Below are 19,855 nucleotides of genomic sequence, written 5' to 3'. Positions count from 1 at the left end.
CTGACTGTTACAGACCCGGGGTATACCACCTGGTGAGGTACTCACTGTTACAGACCCGGGGTATACCACCCGGTGAGGTACTGACTGTTACAGACCCGGGGTATACCACCTGGTGAGGTACTGACTGTTACAGACCCAGGGTATACCACCTGGTGAGGTACTGACTGTTACAGACCCAGGGTATACCACCTGGTGAGGTACTGACTGTTACAGACCCTGGGTATACCACCTGGTGAGATACTGACACCTACAGACCCGGGGTATACCACCTGGTGAGGTACTGACTGTTACAGACCCGGGGTATACCACCTGGTGAGGTACTGACTGTTACAGACCTGGGGTATACCACCTGGTGAGCTTTTGACCCCTACAGACTGGGGGTAAATCACCTGGTGAGGTACTGTCCCCTACAGAGTGGATGTATACCACCTGGTGAGGTACTGAGCAGAGCAGACAGGGTGTATACAACATGGTGAGGTACTGACTGCAGCAGACCGGTGGTATACTGCGTGGTGGGGTACTGAAGCCTATTGGCCAGGGTATACCAGCTGGTGAAATACTGAGCCCTACAGACTAGGAGGGTGTAACACCTGTTGAGGTACTGAGCAAAGCAGACCGGGGGTTATACCACCTGGTGAGGTACTGAGCACAGCAGACCGGGGGATATACCACCTGGTGAGGTACTGAGGTCTACAGACTGGGGTGGATATACCACCTGGTGAGGTACTGAGCACAGCAGACCGGGGGTTATACCACCTGGTGAGGTACTGAGCACAGCAGACCGGGGGATATACCACCTGGTGAGGTACTGAGGTCTACAGACTGGGGTGGATATACCACCTGGTGAGGTACTGAGCACAGCAGACCGGGGGTTATACCACCTGGTGAGGTACTGAGCACAGCAGACCGGGGGATATACCACCTGGTGAGGTACTGAGGCCTACAGACTGGGGTGGATATACCACCTGGTGAGGTACTGAGCACAGCAGACCGGGGGATATACCACCTGGTGAGGTACTGAGCACAGCAGACCGGGGGATATACCACCTGGTGAGGTACTGAGCACAGCAGACGGGGTATACCACCTAGTAAGGTACTGAGGCCTAAAGACCGGGCTTGGGAAGCAGCTGAGAGGCTACAATTTGCTCAGTCTTCCTGAGCTAGGGAGGGTAAATGAACCTGGGATCCCATTCTTGATCCCTGCCCAATGGCTCCAGCTGAGATGGTACCCTGTTAGTGGTCAGATGAGGGCAAGAGTTGGACATGGCTATGATGTGCTCATACCATGGTCAAACAGCTTGCTAGCACACACTGTCTAGATCCACAGAGTGGCCACTGGAGATTCCTCAGCCACAATCTGAGGCTTCAGGAAAGTAGAGAGATGCTATTTTTACCCCAGCTATTTGGAGGTAAAGCAGTTTGAAAGGATTTTTTTTAATCTGAGTGCTTTGCCTTCTTGTGATGTAATATGTCCTGGGCAGCATTAAGCATTTGTGTGTTGAGTGAGACCACCTGTGCGCAAACAGTCACTGGTTGTCACCCTCTGCATAAACCTGATTGACTCCTGAATGTTGGAGCAGGTGTGCTACGAGGGTGTATGTTTTATTGTTGGGACAAAGTGTCTTGTGAATCATTAATTGGCGTCAGGTACAGGAGCTGCTTTTGCTGTGTGTTTTATATTAGACCCTCTATTGTTCTGGAGGAGAGGGAGGTAGCACAGAGTTAGTCTGCTCATCGAATGTCATACTGCACTCTTAGATAACTGCTGAGAGCTCTTGTTTTCTTTCCTTCAGGTGCTCCTATCAGGGCTAATTGGTGTTGTTTCCTGGAAAAGACCCATCTCCCTTGTGGTAAGTGACAACTGCAGCACCAGTATATACGAGGGCAACAAGCCAGGGTGTATCTGATCATATCAGGGCCAGTGTAGGCAGAGTGTGTACAATGATGCCACTAGATTGTTGCCAGCAGCTTTAGGAATTGGTTTTGTGAATAATGCCAGTGTGAGCAGCCCAACCTCTCATGTTTTGCCTGGGGTTGATAACAAAAGGGAAGGGAGACTGGCACAGTCACTTATCGCCGCTCTCTGCAATTACTTGTGGGAATTAAAAATTCAGAAATATCCAGTCTCCTTTCCATGATTCATGTTTCTATTCCTAGATTATTGTTGATTTGCACTCTGAGACTGAGCTCTAAGAGCTGCGTGCATAAGTTACAGGCACCACTTCAGTGGAGTTTCTTTACTACTCATTTCAGAATCTGGGCACTGCTGGCAAGGCTGGCGTTTATTGGCCATCCCTAATTGCCCTTGAGAAGGTGGTGATGATCCGCTTTCTTGAACTGCTGTAGTCCATGTGGTGAGGGTGCTCCCACAGTGTTGCTAGAGAGGGAGTTCCAGAAACTTGATCCAGCAATGATGAAGGAAAGTGATATATTCCCAAGTCAGGATGGTGTCTGATTTGGAATGGAGCTTGGCGCTGATGGTGTTCCCATGTACCCTGTATTAATGTAACAGTATTTCTAGTATTAATATAACATGATATGGAATTACTGACAAAGGATTGGGACTGTGAAAGGCCGTTAGCTTGTTTTTCCCCTGATTTTGTTCAGAAACAAATGGGCTGAATTTTTACAAAGTGCGCGGCGGCAGACCGCCCATCCCTAATAATACAGAGGGGACGGGCGCTTCGCCCCTGGCAACGGTGTCCGGTGCCATCACCATTTTTAAAGGGCTTCAAGCCCTTAAAGGTAATTTGAATTTTTGAAGAGAAATGGAAGGAACATTTACATTTCTAAATGAAATAAAAGATCGAAGCCCCATTCCCACCCCCACCCCCACCCCCATCAATCTTCAAACACTTCATTTACTACCTTTTCCACACTAAAGAAAATTTTCTTCCCATCCCGAACTATCCCCCCCAAACTTTATTACCTTTGCCATTCAACCCCTTTCCATCATCCACTCAACCAATGGTAGGAGTTTTCCCCACTTGCCCCCCCCACCCCCAACCCCTGCCCCGCCCTGAAATTTTCACTCTTTCCCCCCCCCCCCCCCCCCCCCCACCAGTGTTATGCCTCGGATCTCCGAATGGAGATCTGAAGGCACTGGAGTTCCGGCCACTGGCTGGAATATCGGCGTGGGACGGCTGTCGGATCAAGGCAAGTGTTTATGAATTCACTACAATTTATTTAAATTAAGGCTTTGCCACCAAGCAGCTGGGGAGCCACCCCGAGGCCTCACCACTGCTGGTAAAATGCGGCAGGGCCTTCCTGGCATCGAGGGCCTCTCCCGGAAGTATTTTCCGGGCCCCCCTGATGTTGGGGGGGGTTGGTAAAATTCAGCCCAATATGTGTTCAATGACTAAAAGAATGAGAAACGTGTTGTCTGGAATAGAGTCCACATAGATTTACACCTTTTTGTGTAAGTGTTGGTAAATAAATGGATAAAGGTTTATCAAATACTTACATAAAATTCAAAAATTCTGGAAATTCTGAAAGGGAAAAAACAAATTATTGATCCGGAACACAAACAAGAACTGCTGGAAATACTCAGCAGGTCCGGCAGCATCTGTGGAGAGAGAAGCAGAGGTAACGTTTCAGGTCAGTGACCCTTCATCCGAACTGATTGATCAGGTATCACTTGCTCGTCGCAAAGAGTCTCAGCCTCAATTATTATCCTAACTTTTTATTCCAGATTTCCAGTTTTTATTTTTACTTTTCTCCAGGTAGATATCCATGAACAAGTGAGTAAAACATAAAATCATTACTCTCACATTTAGCTACCATCTTGTTACATCATTGAAACACCTCTGGTTGCTTCATGCTGTGAATTATTTGGGATACAGCCACTGACAAACAAGAACTCAGAGCTTTTCAGTATTCCATAAAGTTGCTATGGAAGCACCTATTGGAGGCAGTGATTCTGATTTAATAACGTGCTTTCAGATTGCACTAGTAATAATAATCAGTAATATCCATGTTGCTTTGTATGGAATTCAGACATGCAAAGCTGAACTGAATGTGATGTTTTACATTACCTACTGCAAGGATGAGAGCCTCTTTTGACACTGAGATTAGCTGGAAATACATTGAAGGTGACCAATGATGAAGAAAGAAAGACAGGTTTATGTTTGAGGGATAAGTTCTCAGGAGAGAATGAAATTTGTTGTTTCTCTCATTTTTGCCTTGGTGCTGGCACAAGGAATTCTCTGTTTCTGGTGTTCAGTGTTGCCATGGGCTACCAGGAGTTTAAAAATGAAAAGGCCATAGTCACTAATGCAATCACAGGGAGATCAGTAGCATGAGGGAAGGCGGGAGATTTCAAAAACACATATATTCAGCAAACAGTGCTAGGCAGGGCCCACTGGCCTGTCACTCCAGGCCTCCCGTCAATCTGTGCCAACAGTCCAGTAACATTATCTCATTGATTGTATGGGCAGGGGTTAGGGTCAGGGATAAGATAAGTAAATGTCCTGCCCTGCTGTGTTTATTGTCAATCCATTAGCAAACTTGTTAGAAACAAGATTCAAACCACTCAAGAGTGTTCACCGTGACTGGACTTTTATTTGTTCCAGTAGAAATCTTTTTTCTAGCTTTTCTCCAATCATTCTTTAACCTCTCTGAGTGCCTCAGACCTGTGTGATTCTGCTCCAAAGATGCTGACAGCCTTCCACTATCTTGTCCAAGTGGTTGTTCTGCACATGTAAACCTCTGCAGTGAATGGTGCTTGGCTGTTTGACTGTGGGGACATTGTTGAGTCTGAAGCTGTCCACTCACACATTCTGTCCATCTGGACAGTGATCAGGTTGCTATTCACGGATAATTTCTCCATTCTCCAGCCTGGGCCACTGAGGCTGATTGTAGCACTGGTTAAGACTAGTTAATTAATCAACCAGGTAGTTAGCAGTGGAATCAAATTCCAGCAGCTTCTGGAGAGAAAGGAAATGAGCTTGAAACAGGGTCACCTGCAATGATGAACTGCAGAGAAAGCTAGCCCTTTGACCAAGGTTGCAACAGCTTCTGGAACTTGTGTGGGGAGAAGGTCAGTCACTGCATTTTGCGATACAAATCTCTTCACAAATTCTTGCTGGTTTACACTATTCTTTGTGGTTTGCTGCTTGGAGTATTGATCTCATTGCAGATACTATTTAAAATCAAACATGTCCACCAACCTCCAAAGCCTGGATTTGTGTTTGAACCTTTCCTGCTCACACATTGTAAACCTCAAATTTTTGTTGAATTTTCTTCATTGTTTTTATTATTTTCTCTCAGCTGTCTGCACCTTCCCTGTCTGAAGCCAGGCAGTGACCACGACAGTGGCCTTCTCTAAGGAGGTGCCTTCCCTGCCCTGCCCAGTCAGAGCAGGGTGCTGTGCTTTCTAATTCTGTGTGCGGTGAGAGGAACACAGACATTCAGCAGGAATCACAGCCGGGCATTACACTAACACACGTACACCTGCTCACAGTCTACAATGAAAATGAATCCAGCACTTTAGCTCAAGCGCAAGCTCCCTGTTCAGTGCACACTCTGAGAACAAAGCAATGCTGCAAATTCACAAGCCAAAGGATGTGTAATGACAGCTTTCATCGTTCAGGTTCCACGAAGTATTTTCTAAAATGCAGCACGTGCTTGGTTTAATTTTGAATCATGACCTGCCTCGTCCAGCCTGCCCACCCCAGAGCTGATGGTGTAATGCAGAGCACGGGTGTGATGTTCCGCTGCTGAGGCGGAGCAGTGGTTAACCCCGCTTGCCTGCTTAGGCAGCTGGAGGACTGAAAAGGCACAGATCGACCCTGTAGCGGCTGAGGAATCCTCTGTTCCTGTCTTTTGGGAAGAGTCCAGGTTACCAACAATAAAAAGTTAGCAGGACATGACTGGCTTTCTTTTGCTCCTTAATAATATTTTCAACATTTGAATTGTGACGGATGTGTGTTAGATGTAATACTTTGATAGGTAGAGATATAGACGGTGGTAAAGATATAAAGGCAGAGATGCGGAGGTTACATTTTTTTTAAGAAATGCAGTGTTTGCAATTCGTGGGTGAGTTACACACACGAGAAAACTCTCAAATTTCAGTGGAAATGGTGTTGGGGGGTCTAACAATTGGTCTCCGTGTATTAGGATAGGAAGAGGCAAGATCCAGCCTGCTCTACGCAGGTCCCAAGTTACCACTTAGCTGACTCTTGTTGAGAGCATTGATGCCACATGTCATTCGCGGCTTTTTCACTTGCTTAGATTGGTACTATTGGTACTCGTTGGACGCACTGCACTGGCTGATATGGTCCTTGATTTCTTTGCTCATGTCTGGCCAGTAGGGCACTTCTGTTGCCTTCTTCAGACTTGACTCAATTCCTTGGTGGCTTGCATGGATGCACTTTAGCATCTCTCCTCTCAACTCTTTAGGGATAATGACTGTATTTCCTTAGTACAAGATGCCACCTTGGGCTGTCAATTCATCTCTATTAGCCCAATATGCTGTTGTGACCACAGCAGTGTCCTTGATGCTGTCAGGCCATCCTTTCATCACTACTTCTTGCAGCATTTGTAGAGTTGGATCTTGGGTAATTCGCTTCATTTGAGCAAGGCGCGTGTCTGTCAGATTTGATGTCTGCTGGGTTGATGACTTCCAGAGCATGTCGAGATGCAGTTTCACGTTGAATTTGGAAGATTTCACACTCTGTCGTAGCAAACTCTACTTTCTTCATAGGGAATGCTGCTCTCGACAGCATGTCAGTGACGTACATCTGTTTCCCTTCCTTGTATGTCACATCCAGATGATATCTCTGTAAGTGGAGTAACATCCTTTTGCAAACGCTTTGGAGTAGATAGTAGCAGCTTGAGGAAAATGCTTTGAAGTGGTTTGTGGTCAGACTCAACTGTCACTTTGTCTCTTCCAAGTAGGTATTGATGAAAATATTCACAAGAAAAAACAATGGCCAGGCACTCTTTCTCGATCTGAGTGTAGTGTCATTCTATTTGCGTTAATGCCCTGGATGCAAATGCAACTGATTGTTCTTGCTGCATTAGGGTGCTCCAAGTCCTGTCTCGCTGGCGTCACACTGCAGGGTAACTTCATCTTTTACTTCATAGTATTTCAGCATTGACGTTGCAGTCACTAGCTGCTTGATTTTAGTGAACGCTGCTTCTTGTTTGTGCCCAGTACCACTGCAGTCCTTGACAGTAGAGGCTTGCCTTGGGTCGGGAAAAAGAACCCAACCTGAACCCGACCAAACAATAGTCGGCCCGTGTCCCTCTGATTTAGCCCTGGGCCCGACCCAACCCAAGCCCAACCCGACCATCCGTTTACTTACCTTCCTGACATCGAACCTGCCGGAAGCTGCAGCGCATGCGCGATGATGTGATAGTGACGCCAGTCACTTTGGGCAGACTCTGTTTCATCCCGGACTCCCAGCTCAGGTAAGTTGTTTATTTTTTAAAATTCCAGCAGAGCACTTAACGTGTGTGTCCCGCCCGACCCGACCCGCCCCAACTCGACCTGGACTTGGTCCGACCCAACCTGAGCCCGACATATGTCGTCGGGTCCTGTTGGGTTCGGGTCGGGTAGCAGGCCTCTACTTGGCAGTGAGTTGGCGTAATGGTTCACACTCCGACAACAAATTGGGCAAGAATTTTGCAACATAGTTGACGAATCCAACAAATCATTGCACTGTTTAACTCTGCTTCTCTCTCCACAGATGCTGCCAGACCTGCTGAGTATTTCCAGCATTTCTTGTTTTTATTTTACATCTGTTGGTCCCTGTATCAATGCGACTGCTCTCAGCTTTTTGGGATCTGGGCAAAGAACTTTTGCTGTCAGTACATGACCTATGAACTTGACTTCGGGCATCTTTAATTGCAATTTTCTTGTTCAGCTTCAGGTTCATCTGGCGAGCTCTGTCCAGCAGTCGCACTAGAGTCTTCCATTGAGTCTCCACATCCACAAACTAGCAGATCATCCACAGTAGCTTCCACTCTGGGAAGATCACTAACTATCTCGTGCTGTCTGTGTTGATAAACCTCTGGAGCCGTGGAAATGCTAAACGGCATTTGTAACCATATGTATCTCCCGAATGACGTCCAGAATGTGGTTAGAAAGCTGCTGCTTTCATCCAGCTTTATTTGCCAATAACTATCCTTCACATCTAGGGTAGTGAAGATTTTTGCCTTTGCAAGTTGTGGCAAAATTCCTTTGATGGTTGGCATGGGGTAGTGTGATCTGTTCAGAGCTTTATTTAGATCCTTTGGGTCGATGCATACTCTCAGCTTTCCGGGTTGTTTCACTGCTACCATGCTGCTAATCCATTCTGTAGGGGTTTCACTTTCTTGATTGCTCCCTTCTTTTCTAACTCTTCTATCTTGTCTTTCAGGCTGGCCTTGAGCGCAACTGGAACTTTCCTCAGCAGATGCTGAATTGGTTTTACCCGCTCATCTACTTCAAGATGATATTCTCCAGGGAGACATCCTAAACCTGTAAATACATCGTTCTACTCCTCTAGGATCTGCTCCACAGTCAATGGTTTAGTGCGCTGCAACACGTTGCAAATCACTTTTTGCACATTAAGGGTTACCAGTCCAAGCTTTAAACTTGGTTCGGCTGAGATGAGTGGCTTTTGCTTGTCGTCTATGATCTGGAACTCCAGATCTTTGCTCCTGTCATTGCATTGGGCTCTCAGAGTAACTTGTCCTCTTGGCACTAGTATGGTGCCATCATATAGCCTCAGTCTTACTTTTGAGGACTTCATTTTTGGATCGCCATGTTGTGCCACTTTTCACAGGTCTGTGAAGGTCATGATGTTGCATGATGCACCGGTGTCTATCTGACACTTTATGTTGACTTGCTTTTCTCCTTCTGCAGTCATCATTCCAACATCACAAACCATTTATCACCTATCGACTTGACTGAACCAACCTGTTGTATGGTGTATTGTGACTCGTCAGAATCTTCAGCTGACGTCTCTCCAGTGGCCATCCGTATCTGCTTGTTGCGTGTCCTTCTAGCCAAACACTTGTGTGCAGAATGATTCAGCTTCTTGCACTACTCTCCCCACGCCTTCTTTTCCTGTGCGTGGTGTCCTCTGCAGTATTTGCATCCTGCCCTTTGTCTGTGATCTTTCTTTCAGCCTGGAATGTCTATCAGCATAATATAAGGCCTGGTCTGTTCTGCCATGAATGTGGTCCAACTACTGATTTGCAACCTCAGCACTTCTGGACATGCCAATTGCTTTCCTGAGAGTAGGTTTGTCTTCTTTCAGTAGACATCCTATGCCTAATATAATCTCATCTTTAATTAGATCATCTTTTTGTTGCGCAAATTCACAGGATTCTGGTGTGGACTCTGTCTTTAATGAAACTGACTGTGATGGCTGCCCCCAGTCAGAGTGCCTCATGGTAGAGGTCACATGATTACAGCAAGCCAGTAGGCACATTAGTACGATATTGCATTTCTACCCCAAACAATATGTAATAACCCTGCACCTTATACAATCCGAATCCCAGGGTGTTGTGATATTGCTCTAGCTGCTTGGGTACTAGTTAATATACTGTTGAATATGTAAATAGTTTAGTATACGTCATCACAGGAAGTGATGCAAGCCAACGTGATATAGTAGTTGGAGCAGTGTTCCTCAATAGTCAGGATGTGTATCTTCGAGCTCTTCTGTAATTCTGTTATTTTGTAATAAAGAACCTTTCATTCAACCTACCATTCAGGCTCAGATTGTTTGGTACATTTGTGTTGCGAACTCAATAACACAACACAGGGGATTGCAACATGCACCATGACAATTTAGGGCCATTGAGTGTGGAGAGCTGCAGGGTGGATCTGCAGTTCTCAGAGAGCAGAATCTTGGAGGTGAAGTTGCCGCTGCTGCCTCCCAAATAAGTGTGAATTTCTCCGAGTTCAAACATCTGACAGTTTAATATTTTCTGCCTACAGATTACCTTCTTCATGCTGCTCTCAGCCGTGTGTGTGATGCTGAACCTGGCTGGGTCCATCCTTTCCTGTCAGAATGCTCAGATGGTGACCTCCCTGGAGGAATGTCAGCTGGTATGTCAGAGCTCAGCGATGGTGCAGTGTGGACTCAATCCCCATTCTGCATTGACATCTGGGGCTCAAAGGCTGGGGTTTGGGGACAGTTTATAATAATAAACATTTTACCTTGCAATGTTCTGGTGGCACTGAATGATGGATCCATGGGCACTGGGTAAACTTTAGTACCTCGCCAAGATGGCTGTTCTTTACTCTGAAACACAATACAAATTATGATGGGGTGAAATTAAAGGCAGCTCAGAAACTACAAAATTAGTTGGACAAAATATGTAACGGGCAGGATAATAGAAAATGAAATTTACTGCAGATAAAGGAGTTGTAGAAACTGTATAATTTCATGTGTTGAGCTGCTGTTTCTGATGGCTGTGTTTTGTTTGGCAGTATAAGTTTAACAGTGATGGGGTGTGCGTTTGCTGTGAGATTCAGGAGCAGGCAACGGGCTGCAGCACCTTCAGTGAAACACTGAAACTCAACCCAGTCCGAGAGTGTAGCACAGTGCATCTGGCTTTAAAGGTAAGACTCTGCTGAACCCAACAACAGGCACAGAACCGAACCCAATCCAACGCTGGCCGCAGGACTGAAATGAACCCAGCCCTAGCCACAAAACCAAACCCAACCCCAGCTACAAAATCAAACCCAACCCTGGCCGCAGGACTGAACCAAACCCAATCCTGGCTACAGGACCTAACCGAACCCAACCCAACCCCAGCTGCAGGACCGAACCCAACCTGACCCTGGCTGCAGAAACAACCACGCTGGCTGCAGATCCGAACCCAACACTGAATACAGAATGCAACACTGGGAACAGAAATGAAAACAGAAAATGCTGGTCAGGCGGCATCTGTGGAGAGAAACAGTTAACATTGCATCTTGATGACCTTTCATGAGAACTGAACTGAACTGATGTGAAGGTCATTGATCTGAAACAGGCAGATGCTGCCTGATCTGCTGCCTATTTCCAGCATTTCTGTTCTTACTTCAGATTTCCAGAACCCACAGTAATTGTATTGGGCACAAAACTTCTGAAATGGATTGCGGATGTGGGTTCTGTTACGACCGAGGCGGGACGCGTGCACTGTTTATTCCAGTTCCACTTATCATAGACTCTATTTTTCCCAGAATAAAACACAGCAACCAGGTTTCTTTAATAAACAACAAAATTATCCGTTTATTATAAAACAATTCTTAACCAGTAATGAAGCAAAGCATAAGTACACAGATTGAACTGTCACAGTTTCCTTTTTACCTTGGTCCCTCACTCTGTTACAAAATAAAGACAAAAAAAAATTTTAGGTTGAATACTACCTCATTCTTGAAGAAAAAAGACATGTAAAGATGTCCTTTGTTTTGGTTTGACATCCCAAATGTGTATAGACGGCTGTCACTGGGACCTTCCTAGAACAGTTCTTTCCAGGCATCACTGAAGATCAGTTTGGGTAGGCTTCCAAGAAATGCAGCTACAGACGCTTCAGACTGGCCTTACAGCAGAAATGCGGCAACAGGGGTTTCAGTTCCCACACATTTGATACGCTGGGTTTCTTCAGTATGAGTAACTAGGCGCCAAAGTAAGAAGCAGGACCTCAAAGGTAATAATCTCTGGATTGTTACCTGAGCCACATGCAAATTGGCAAAAGGCAAATAAGATTAGAGAAATTAATGCATGGCTCAAAGACTGGTGTGGTAGAAGTGGGTTCCGGTTCATGGGGCACTGGCACCAGTACTGGGGAAAGTGGTGGCTGTACCGTTGGGACGGTCTCTACCTGAACCATGCTGGGGCTTGTGTTCTAGCAAGCCGCGTAACTAGGGGAGTAGAGAGGGTTTTAAACTGAGTAGTGGGGGCAAGGGATCAAATTTGGGAAGATATGGTAAATCAAGGAGCAGAGACAAGGCAAGAGAGAAAGGTATTAATATGGGAAATGATAGACTGTGACAGGAAGGGACAGAGCGTACAAATCTAAGCATAAATCAACAGATAAGAGGTTACAAAAATAATAAAAGGACACAAATACACACACTGTTTCTGAATGCACATTGCAGTCGAAACAAAACAGATGAATTGAGAGTGCAAATAGAAATAAATAAGTATGATCTGATAGCCATTATAGAGAGATGGCTGCAGGACAACATAGATTGGGACCTGAATATTGAAGGATACATGACATTTAGGAAGGACAGGAAGCTAGGAAAAGGTGGAGGGGTAGCTCTGTTAATTAATGATGGTATTAGCGCAATAGACAGGGATGACCTTAGTTCAGGAGACCAGGATGTAGAAGCAGTTTGGGTAGAGATGAGAAATCATAAAGGCAAGAATTCACTTGTGGGAGTGGTGTGTAGGCCACCTAACATTAACCACAATGTGGGATGGGGTATAAAGGAAGAAATAACGGCAGCTTGTCAGAAAGGTACAGTGATAATCATGGGGGATTTTAACCTACATATAGACTGGAAAAATCAGATGGGCAGAGGTAGCCTAGATGAGGAGTACATAGAATGTTTTCAGGATAATTTCTTGGAACAATACGTTCTGGAGCCAACCAGAGAGCAGGCTATACTGGACTTGGTGTTGTGCAACGAGATAGGATTAATTAATGACCTCATGGTTAAGGCACCCCTAGGTAGCAGCAATCATAATATGATTGAATTTTACATTCAGTTTGAGGGAGAGAAGAGTGGGTCCGAGACTAGTATTTTAAACTTAAATAAGGGCAATTATGAGGGCATGAAAGTAGAGCTAGCTAAGGTGAACTGGCAAATCAGGTTAAGGGATAGGTCAATAGAGATGCAGATGCAGACATTTAAGGGGATATTTCAGAATACACAGAATAGATACATTTCAACGAGAATGAAAAATTCCAAGGGTGGGACCTGCCATCCGTGAACAAAGAACAAAGAACAGTACAGCATAGGAACAGGCCTTTCGGCCCTCCAAGCCTGCGCCGATCTTGATGCCTGCCGAAACTAACTCCTTTTGCACTTCCGGGGCCCATATCCCTCTATTCCCTTCCTATTCATATATTTGTCAAGATGTCTCTTAAACGTCGCTATCATATCTGCTTCCACCACCTCCCCTGGCAGCAAGTTCCAGGCACTCACCACCCTCTGTGTAAAAAAACTTGCCTCGCACATCGCCTCTAAACTTTGCCCTTAAACCTATGTCCCTTAGTAATTGACTCTTCCACTCTGGGAAAAAGCTTCTGACTATCCACTCTGTCCATGCCGCTCATAACTTTGTAAACCTCTATCATGTCGCCCCTCGACCTCCGTTGTTCCAGTGGAAACAATCCGAGTTTTTCCAACCTCTCCTCATAGCTAATGCCCTCCAGACCAGGCAACATCCTGGTAAACCTCCTCTGTACCCTCTCAAAAGCCTCCACGTCCTTCTGGTAGTGTGGCGACCAGAATTGCACGCTATATTCTAAGTGTGGCCTAACTAAAGTTCTGTACAGCTGCATCATGACTTGCCAATTTTTATACTCTGTGCCCCGATCGATGAAGGCAAGCATGCCGTATGCCTTCTTGACTACCTTATCCACCTGCATTGCCACTTTCAAGGACCTGTGGACCTGTACGCCCAGATCTCTCTGCCTGTCAATATTCCTAAGGGTTCTGCCATTTACTGTATACCTCCCACCTGCATTAGACCTTCCAAAATGCATTACCTCACATTTGTCCGGATTAAACTCCATCTGCCATTTCTCCGCCCAAGTCTGCAACCGATCTATATCCTGCTGTATCCTCTGACAATCCTCATCATTATCCGCAACTCCACCAACCTTGGTGTCGTCCACAAACTTACTAATCAGACCAGCTACATTTTCCTCCAAATCATTTATATATACTACAAACAGCAAAGGTCCCAGCACTGATCCCTGCGGAACACCACTAGTCACATCCCTCCATTCAGAAAAACACCCATCCACTGTTACCCTTTGTCTTCTGTGACTGAGCCAGTTCTGTATCCATCTTGCCACCTCACCTCTGATCCCGTGTGACTTCACCTTTTGCACCAGTCTGCCATGCGGGACCTTGTTAAAGGCTTTACTAAAGTCCATATAGACAACATCCACCGCCCTTCCCGTGGTTAACTAAACAGTTAAAGATGGTATCAAACTTAAAGAAAAAGCCTATAATTGTGCAAAGATGGGAGGCAGGTCCGAAGATTGGACAGAATATAAAAAACAGCAAAGAAGGACTAAAAGATTGATAAGGAAGGTAAAATTAGAGTATGAGAGAAATCTTGCTAGAAATATAAAGACAGATAGTAAGAGTTTCTATAGATATTTAAAAAAGAAGAGTTAAAGTGAGCGTTGGTTCAATAAAAAGTGAGTCTGGGGAATTAATAATGGACAATAAGGAGATGGCAGATGCATTGAACAGATATTTTGCATCTGTCTTCACTATTGAGGATACAAGTAACATCCCAGAGTTAGCTGTAAGTCAGGAAATGGAAGGGAGGGAGGAACTCAAGAAAATTACAATCACCAGGGAAGTGGTACTGAACAAATTGTTGGAGCTGCGGGCTGACAAGTCCCTGGGTCCTGATGGACTTCATCCTAGGGTGTTAAAAGAAGTGGCTAGTCAGATAGTTGATGCATTAGTTTTAATCTTCCAAGTTCCCTGGATTCGGGGAAGGTTCCTTTAGATTGAAAAATAGCGAATGTAACTCCTTTATTCAAAAAGGGAGGGAGACAGAAAGCACGAAACTTCAGGCAGTCAGCTTAACATCTGTCTTAGGGAAAATGTTGGAAGCTATTATTAAAGATGTTATAGCAGGGCATTTAGAAAAATTCAAGGTAAACAGGCAGAGTCACATGGTTTTGTGAAAGGGAAATCATGTTTAACCAATTTATTGAAGTTCTTTGAGGGAGTTACATGTGCTGTGGATAAAGGGGAACCGGTGGATATATTGTACTTAGATTTCCAGAAGGCATTTGATAAGGTGCCACATGAAAGGTTATTGCAGAAAATAAAAGCTCATGGTGTAGGGGGTAACATACTGGCATGAATAGAAGATTGGCTAACTAACAGGAAACAGAGTAGGCATAAATGGGTCATTTTCTGGTTGTCAAGATGTAACGAGTGGTGTGCCACAAGGATCTGTGCTGGGCTTCAACCTTTTACAATTTATATAAATGACTTAGATGAAGGGACCGAAGGTATGGTTGCTAAATTTGCTGATGACACAAAGATGGGTAGGAAAGTAAGTTGTGAAGAGGACATAAGGAGGCTACAAAGGGATATAGATGCGTTAAGTGAGTGGGCAAAGATCTGGCAAATGGGGTATAATGTGGGAAAGTGTGAAATTGTCCACTTTGGCAGAAAGAATAAAAAAAAGAAGCTTAATATCTAAATGGTGAGAGATTGCAGAGCTCTGAGAAGCAGAAGGATCTGGGTGTCCTCGTGCATGAATCGCAAAAGGTTAGTATGCAGGTACAGCACGTAATTAGGAAAGCTAATAGAATGTTATCGTTTATTGTGAGGGGAATTGAATACAAAAGTAGGGAGGTTATGCTTCAGCTATACAGAGCATTGATGAGACCACATCTGGAATACTGTGTACAGTACTGGTTTCCTTATTTAAGGAAGGATGTAAATGCATTAGAGTCAGTACAGAGAAGATTTACTAGACTAATACCAGGAAAGGGTGGGCTGTCTTACGAGGAAAGATTGGACAGGCTAGACTTGTATCCGCTGGAATTTAGAAGAGTGAGAGGCGACTTGATTGAAACATATAAAATCCTGAGGGGTCTTGACAGGGTGGATGTGGAAAGGATGTTTCCCCTTGTTGGAGAATCTTGAACCAGGGGTCACTGTTTAAAAATAAAGGGTCGCCCATTTAAGACAGAGATGAGGAGAAATTTTTTCTCTGAGGGTCGTGAGTCTGTGGAATTCTCTTTCACAAAAGGCAGTGGAAGCAGAGTCTTTAAATATTTTTAAGGCAGAGGTAGATAGATTCTTGATAAGCAAGGGGGTGGAAGGTTATCAGGGGAAGGTGGAAATGTGGAGGGATCAGTTCAGCCATGAACTTATTGAATGGTGGAGCAGGCTCGAGGGGTCGAGTGGCCTACTCCTGCTCCTAATTTGTATGTTCAAATACAGGAGGAAAAAGGAGACTGACATACTGGACACGCAGGGTTTCTTTCAAAAGGAGAGAAAGAGATGAGCTGGGTTTCCTTGGCAGACAAAAACCAACTGTCTTCCAAGCAGTTTACACTCCAACTGTCTTTTTAAAACCATTTTCCATATAGTAACTCACTATCCAAAGCTAACCATAAACAATGTTACAAGAGACAAGCCTCCTGACCTCTATAAATCTTGACCTGTCACTCTCTGCAAACATCTTTTCCCAAGTCAAAAATAACCTCTGCTGGGTAATTATCTGCTGACAGGTGCCTTCTAGTAATTGTTTGTTTTCAAGCTCAGTCCAAAAACCTTCTGGTGACCTGCCTTTAAAAAAAACAAAGTTCAGCATCTCTTCAAGCTTCCAGATGGATCAATGTCCATAATTCAACTATAAAAATATATTTTACAAAAAAATAGAAGCACTCTCATAACAGTTCATACAGCAGCACTTGGAAACCTCACCCTGTATCCTTCAAATGTTATCCCAGAGATTCATTTAGACATTGGGGTAAGTGCTTTGTATTGGGAACAGAGTGAGCAGTGATGGTTATTTCGGGCCATTGGGCCATTAAATATGTTTAAGCTGCGCTGGGCCTGCTGTTTTGTGCAGAGCTTAATATCCTGGCCCCTCTCTCCACAGGATCTTTTATTCAGCATCTGTGCACTGAATGTCATCTCTACCATCGTATGTGCCCTGGCTACTGCGATGTGCTGTATGCAGATGGTCACGGCTGACATTATGCAGATGGTAAGTGTCTGTTCAATAATGGAGAGGCAGAATTTCTAACAAGCCTGTGTCTACATATTATACCTACCGGAGCTCCCTCTTTTATTGCCTTGCTGTGATCCATTGTATATAAATGAGTGTGCAGACAGGGTATTAGGAGGCCCACCCACTATGTACCGAATGCACCTCTCCTGCAGTTCAAATCCTTCTTTCTTGTTCAGAATCCTCAGCGCAGCCTCCAGCAAAAAAAAGAAAGACATGTTTTGTTCAGTGAGGATTTTTGAGTAGTTAGGGCAGGGGGGTTGGTTGAGGGAGATGAGAAATCACAGTTTGGTGGAGGAAAGAAAAGAGCTAGAGTAGGAGACAGTAGATCACATCTGATTTCATACAATACACACGTAGAACGATACAATACCAGGAGATCACATTGTGCCTGGGCTGGTTCAGTTGTGGTCTTGGGGTAGGTCAGCTGGAAAGGATGTAGTGAGTAGAAGTGGCCTGAAGGAAGGAGAGTCCTTTAACTCAGACGTCTGGGAATTATAGCAGGCCCCAATCTTTGCATTATTGGTTAAAACCCATTTAACATAGTTATTACAAGTATAAGCTCTGGCTCAATGAATCAGAAGTTTGATTTCAGGTTCCACTCCTGACTTGAGCACATGAACTAAGCTGACACTCCCAGTGCAGTAATGAGGGCGTCCTGCATTGTCAAAGGTGTCGTCTTTAGGATGAGACGATAAACCAATGCCCCGTCTGCTCTGTCATATGGATGTATAATATTCCATGGTGCTATTTGAAGAAAAGCAGGGGAGTTAGTCCTGACAGCACCAGCTGTTTGTGGGATCTTGTAATACTGATTCTGGGGAACATCCACGGCGAGATGACAGTGACTGCCCTCCGAAACTAATCCATTGTTGTGAAGTGCTTTGAAAAGCTATATATAATAGCTTATGTTTCTATCATATACTGTCTTGGCTCCATTTAATATTAATTCATCGTGATTTAATTTAAAACAATACTGTAAACACGTTTTCCCCCAATTTTTCTCTCTCCTTTCATAGAAATTTACAGCATGTAAGGAAACCATTCGGCCCGTCCAGACTGGCCGACAAGTAGCCATCCAGCCTAACCCCACTTTCCAGCTTTTAGTTTTCAGTACTTCAGGTGCATATCCAAGTACATTTTAAATGCTGTGAGGGTTTCTGCCGATACCAACCTTTCAGGCAGTCAGTTCCAGATCCTCACCACTCTCAGGGTGAATAAATGCCCCTCAAATCCCCTCTAAACCTCCTACCTCTTACTCTAAATCTATGCCTCCTGGTTATGGACTCCTTAACTAAGGGGAATAGGGCTTTCCTATTCACTGTACCGAGATCCTCATAATTTTATACACTTCAGTTAGGTCTGCCCTCAGCCTCCACTGTTCCAAAGAAAATAGCCCTAGCCTATCCAATCTTTCCTCATAACTAAAATTCTCTAGTCCAAGCAACATTCTCTGAAATCTCCTCTGTACCCTCTCTAGTGCAATCACATTTCTTATAGTGCAGTGACCAGAACTGCACGCAGTACTCCAGCTGTGGCCTAACCAGTGTTTTATATAGATCCAGCATAACCCTCCCAGCTCTTATATTCTATGCCTCGACTAATAAAGGCAAGTATTCCCTCTTGACCACCTTATCTACCTGTCCAGCCACCTTCAGGGATCTGTGGACATGCACTCCAAGGTCCCTCTGTTCCTCTACACTTCTCAATATCCTACCATTTACCGTGTGTTCCTTTTGCCTTATTGGCCTTCTCCAAATGCATTACCTCACACTTCTCTGGATTGAACTCCATTTCTCTCTGTTTGGCCCACCTGACTAGTCCATTGATACCTTCTTGCAGTCTACAGCTTTCTTCTTCATTATCAACCCTGCGGCCAATTTTTGTATCATCTGAAAACTTCTTAGTCATACCCCCTACGTTCAAGTCCAAATCATTGATGTATATCACATGTATATCTCTATAAGAACAAAGGTGACCGCGGTGACTGCAACAACTACCGTGGAATCTCTCTGCTCAGCATAGTGGGGAAAGTCTTCACTCGTCGCTTTAAACAGGCTCCAGAAGCTGGCTGAGCGTGTCTACCCTGAGGCACAGTGTGGCTTTCGAGCAGAGAGATCCACCATTGACATGCTGTTCTCCCTTCGCCAGCTACAGGAGAAATGCCATGAACAACAGATGCCCCTCTACGTTGCTTTCATTGATCTCACCAAAGCCTTTGACCTCGTCAGCAGACGTGGTCTCTTCAGACTACTAGAAAAGATGGGATGTCCACCAAAGCTCCTAAGTATCATCACCTCATTCCATGACAATATGAAAGGCACAATTCAACATAGCGGTGCCTCATCAGACCCCTTTCCTATCCTGAGTGGTGTGAAACAGGGCTGTGTTCTCGCACCAACGCTGTTTGGGATCATCTTCTCCCTGCTGCTCTCACATGCGCTCAAGTCTTCAGAAGAAGGAATTTTCCTCCACACAAGATCAGGTGGCAGGTTGTTTAACCTTGCCCGTCTAAGAGCGAAAACCAAAGTACAGAAAGTCCTCATCAGGGAACTCCTCTTTGCTGACGATGCTGCATTAACATCTCACAGTGAAGAATGTCTGCAGAGACTCATCGACAGGATTGTGGCTGCCTGCAACAAATTTGGCCTAACCATCAGCCTCAAGAAAACGTACATCATGGGACAGGACGTCAGAAATGCCCCATCCATCAATATCTGCAACCACGCTCTGCAAGTGGTTCAAGAGTTCACTTATTTAGGCTCAACTATCACCAGTAACCTGTCTCTCGATGCAGAAATCAACAAGTGCATGGGAAAGGCTTCCACTGCTATGTCCAGACTGGCCAAGAGAGTGTGGGAAAATGGCGCACTGACACAGAACACAAAAGTCCGAGTGTATCAAGCCTGTGTCCTCAA

General features: G+C 44.9%; 1 protein-coding gene across 7 annotated transcripts in view; it reads left to right on the top strand.

The window, feature by feature from the left end:
• The window catches only part of fam189a1 (family with sequence similarity 189 member A1), a 117,295-nt gene that overhangs the window by 63,204 nt on the left and 34,236 nt on the right, over positions 1–19,855 (top strand). For all 7 annotated transcript variants that reach the window (XM_068015673.1, XM_068015676.1, XM_068015675.1 and 4 more), the window contains 4 exons: positions 1,794–1,850; positions 9,932–10,042; positions 10,427–10,558; positions 16,809–16,916. In XM_068015673.1, the coding sequence (XP_067871774.1) occupies positions 1,794–1,850; positions 9,932–10,042; positions 10,427–10,558; positions 16,809–16,916 (408 nt within the window). The remainder of the gene's footprint in view (positions 1–1,793; positions 1,851–9,931; positions 10,043–10,426; positions 10,559–16,808; positions 16,917–19,855) is intronic.

Source organism: Heterodontus francisci, chromosome 35 (assembly GCF_036365525.1).
Source record: "Heterodontus francisci isolate sHetFra1 chromosome 35, sHetFra1.hap1, whole genome shotgun sequence".
Classification (NCBI taxonomy): Eukaryota; Metazoa; Chordata; class Chondrichthyes; order Heterodontiformes; family Heterodontidae; genus Heterodontus; species Heterodontus francisci.
Note: the sequence above shows the minus strand (reverse complement) of the source record. Positions and strands in the feature narration are given on the sequence as shown.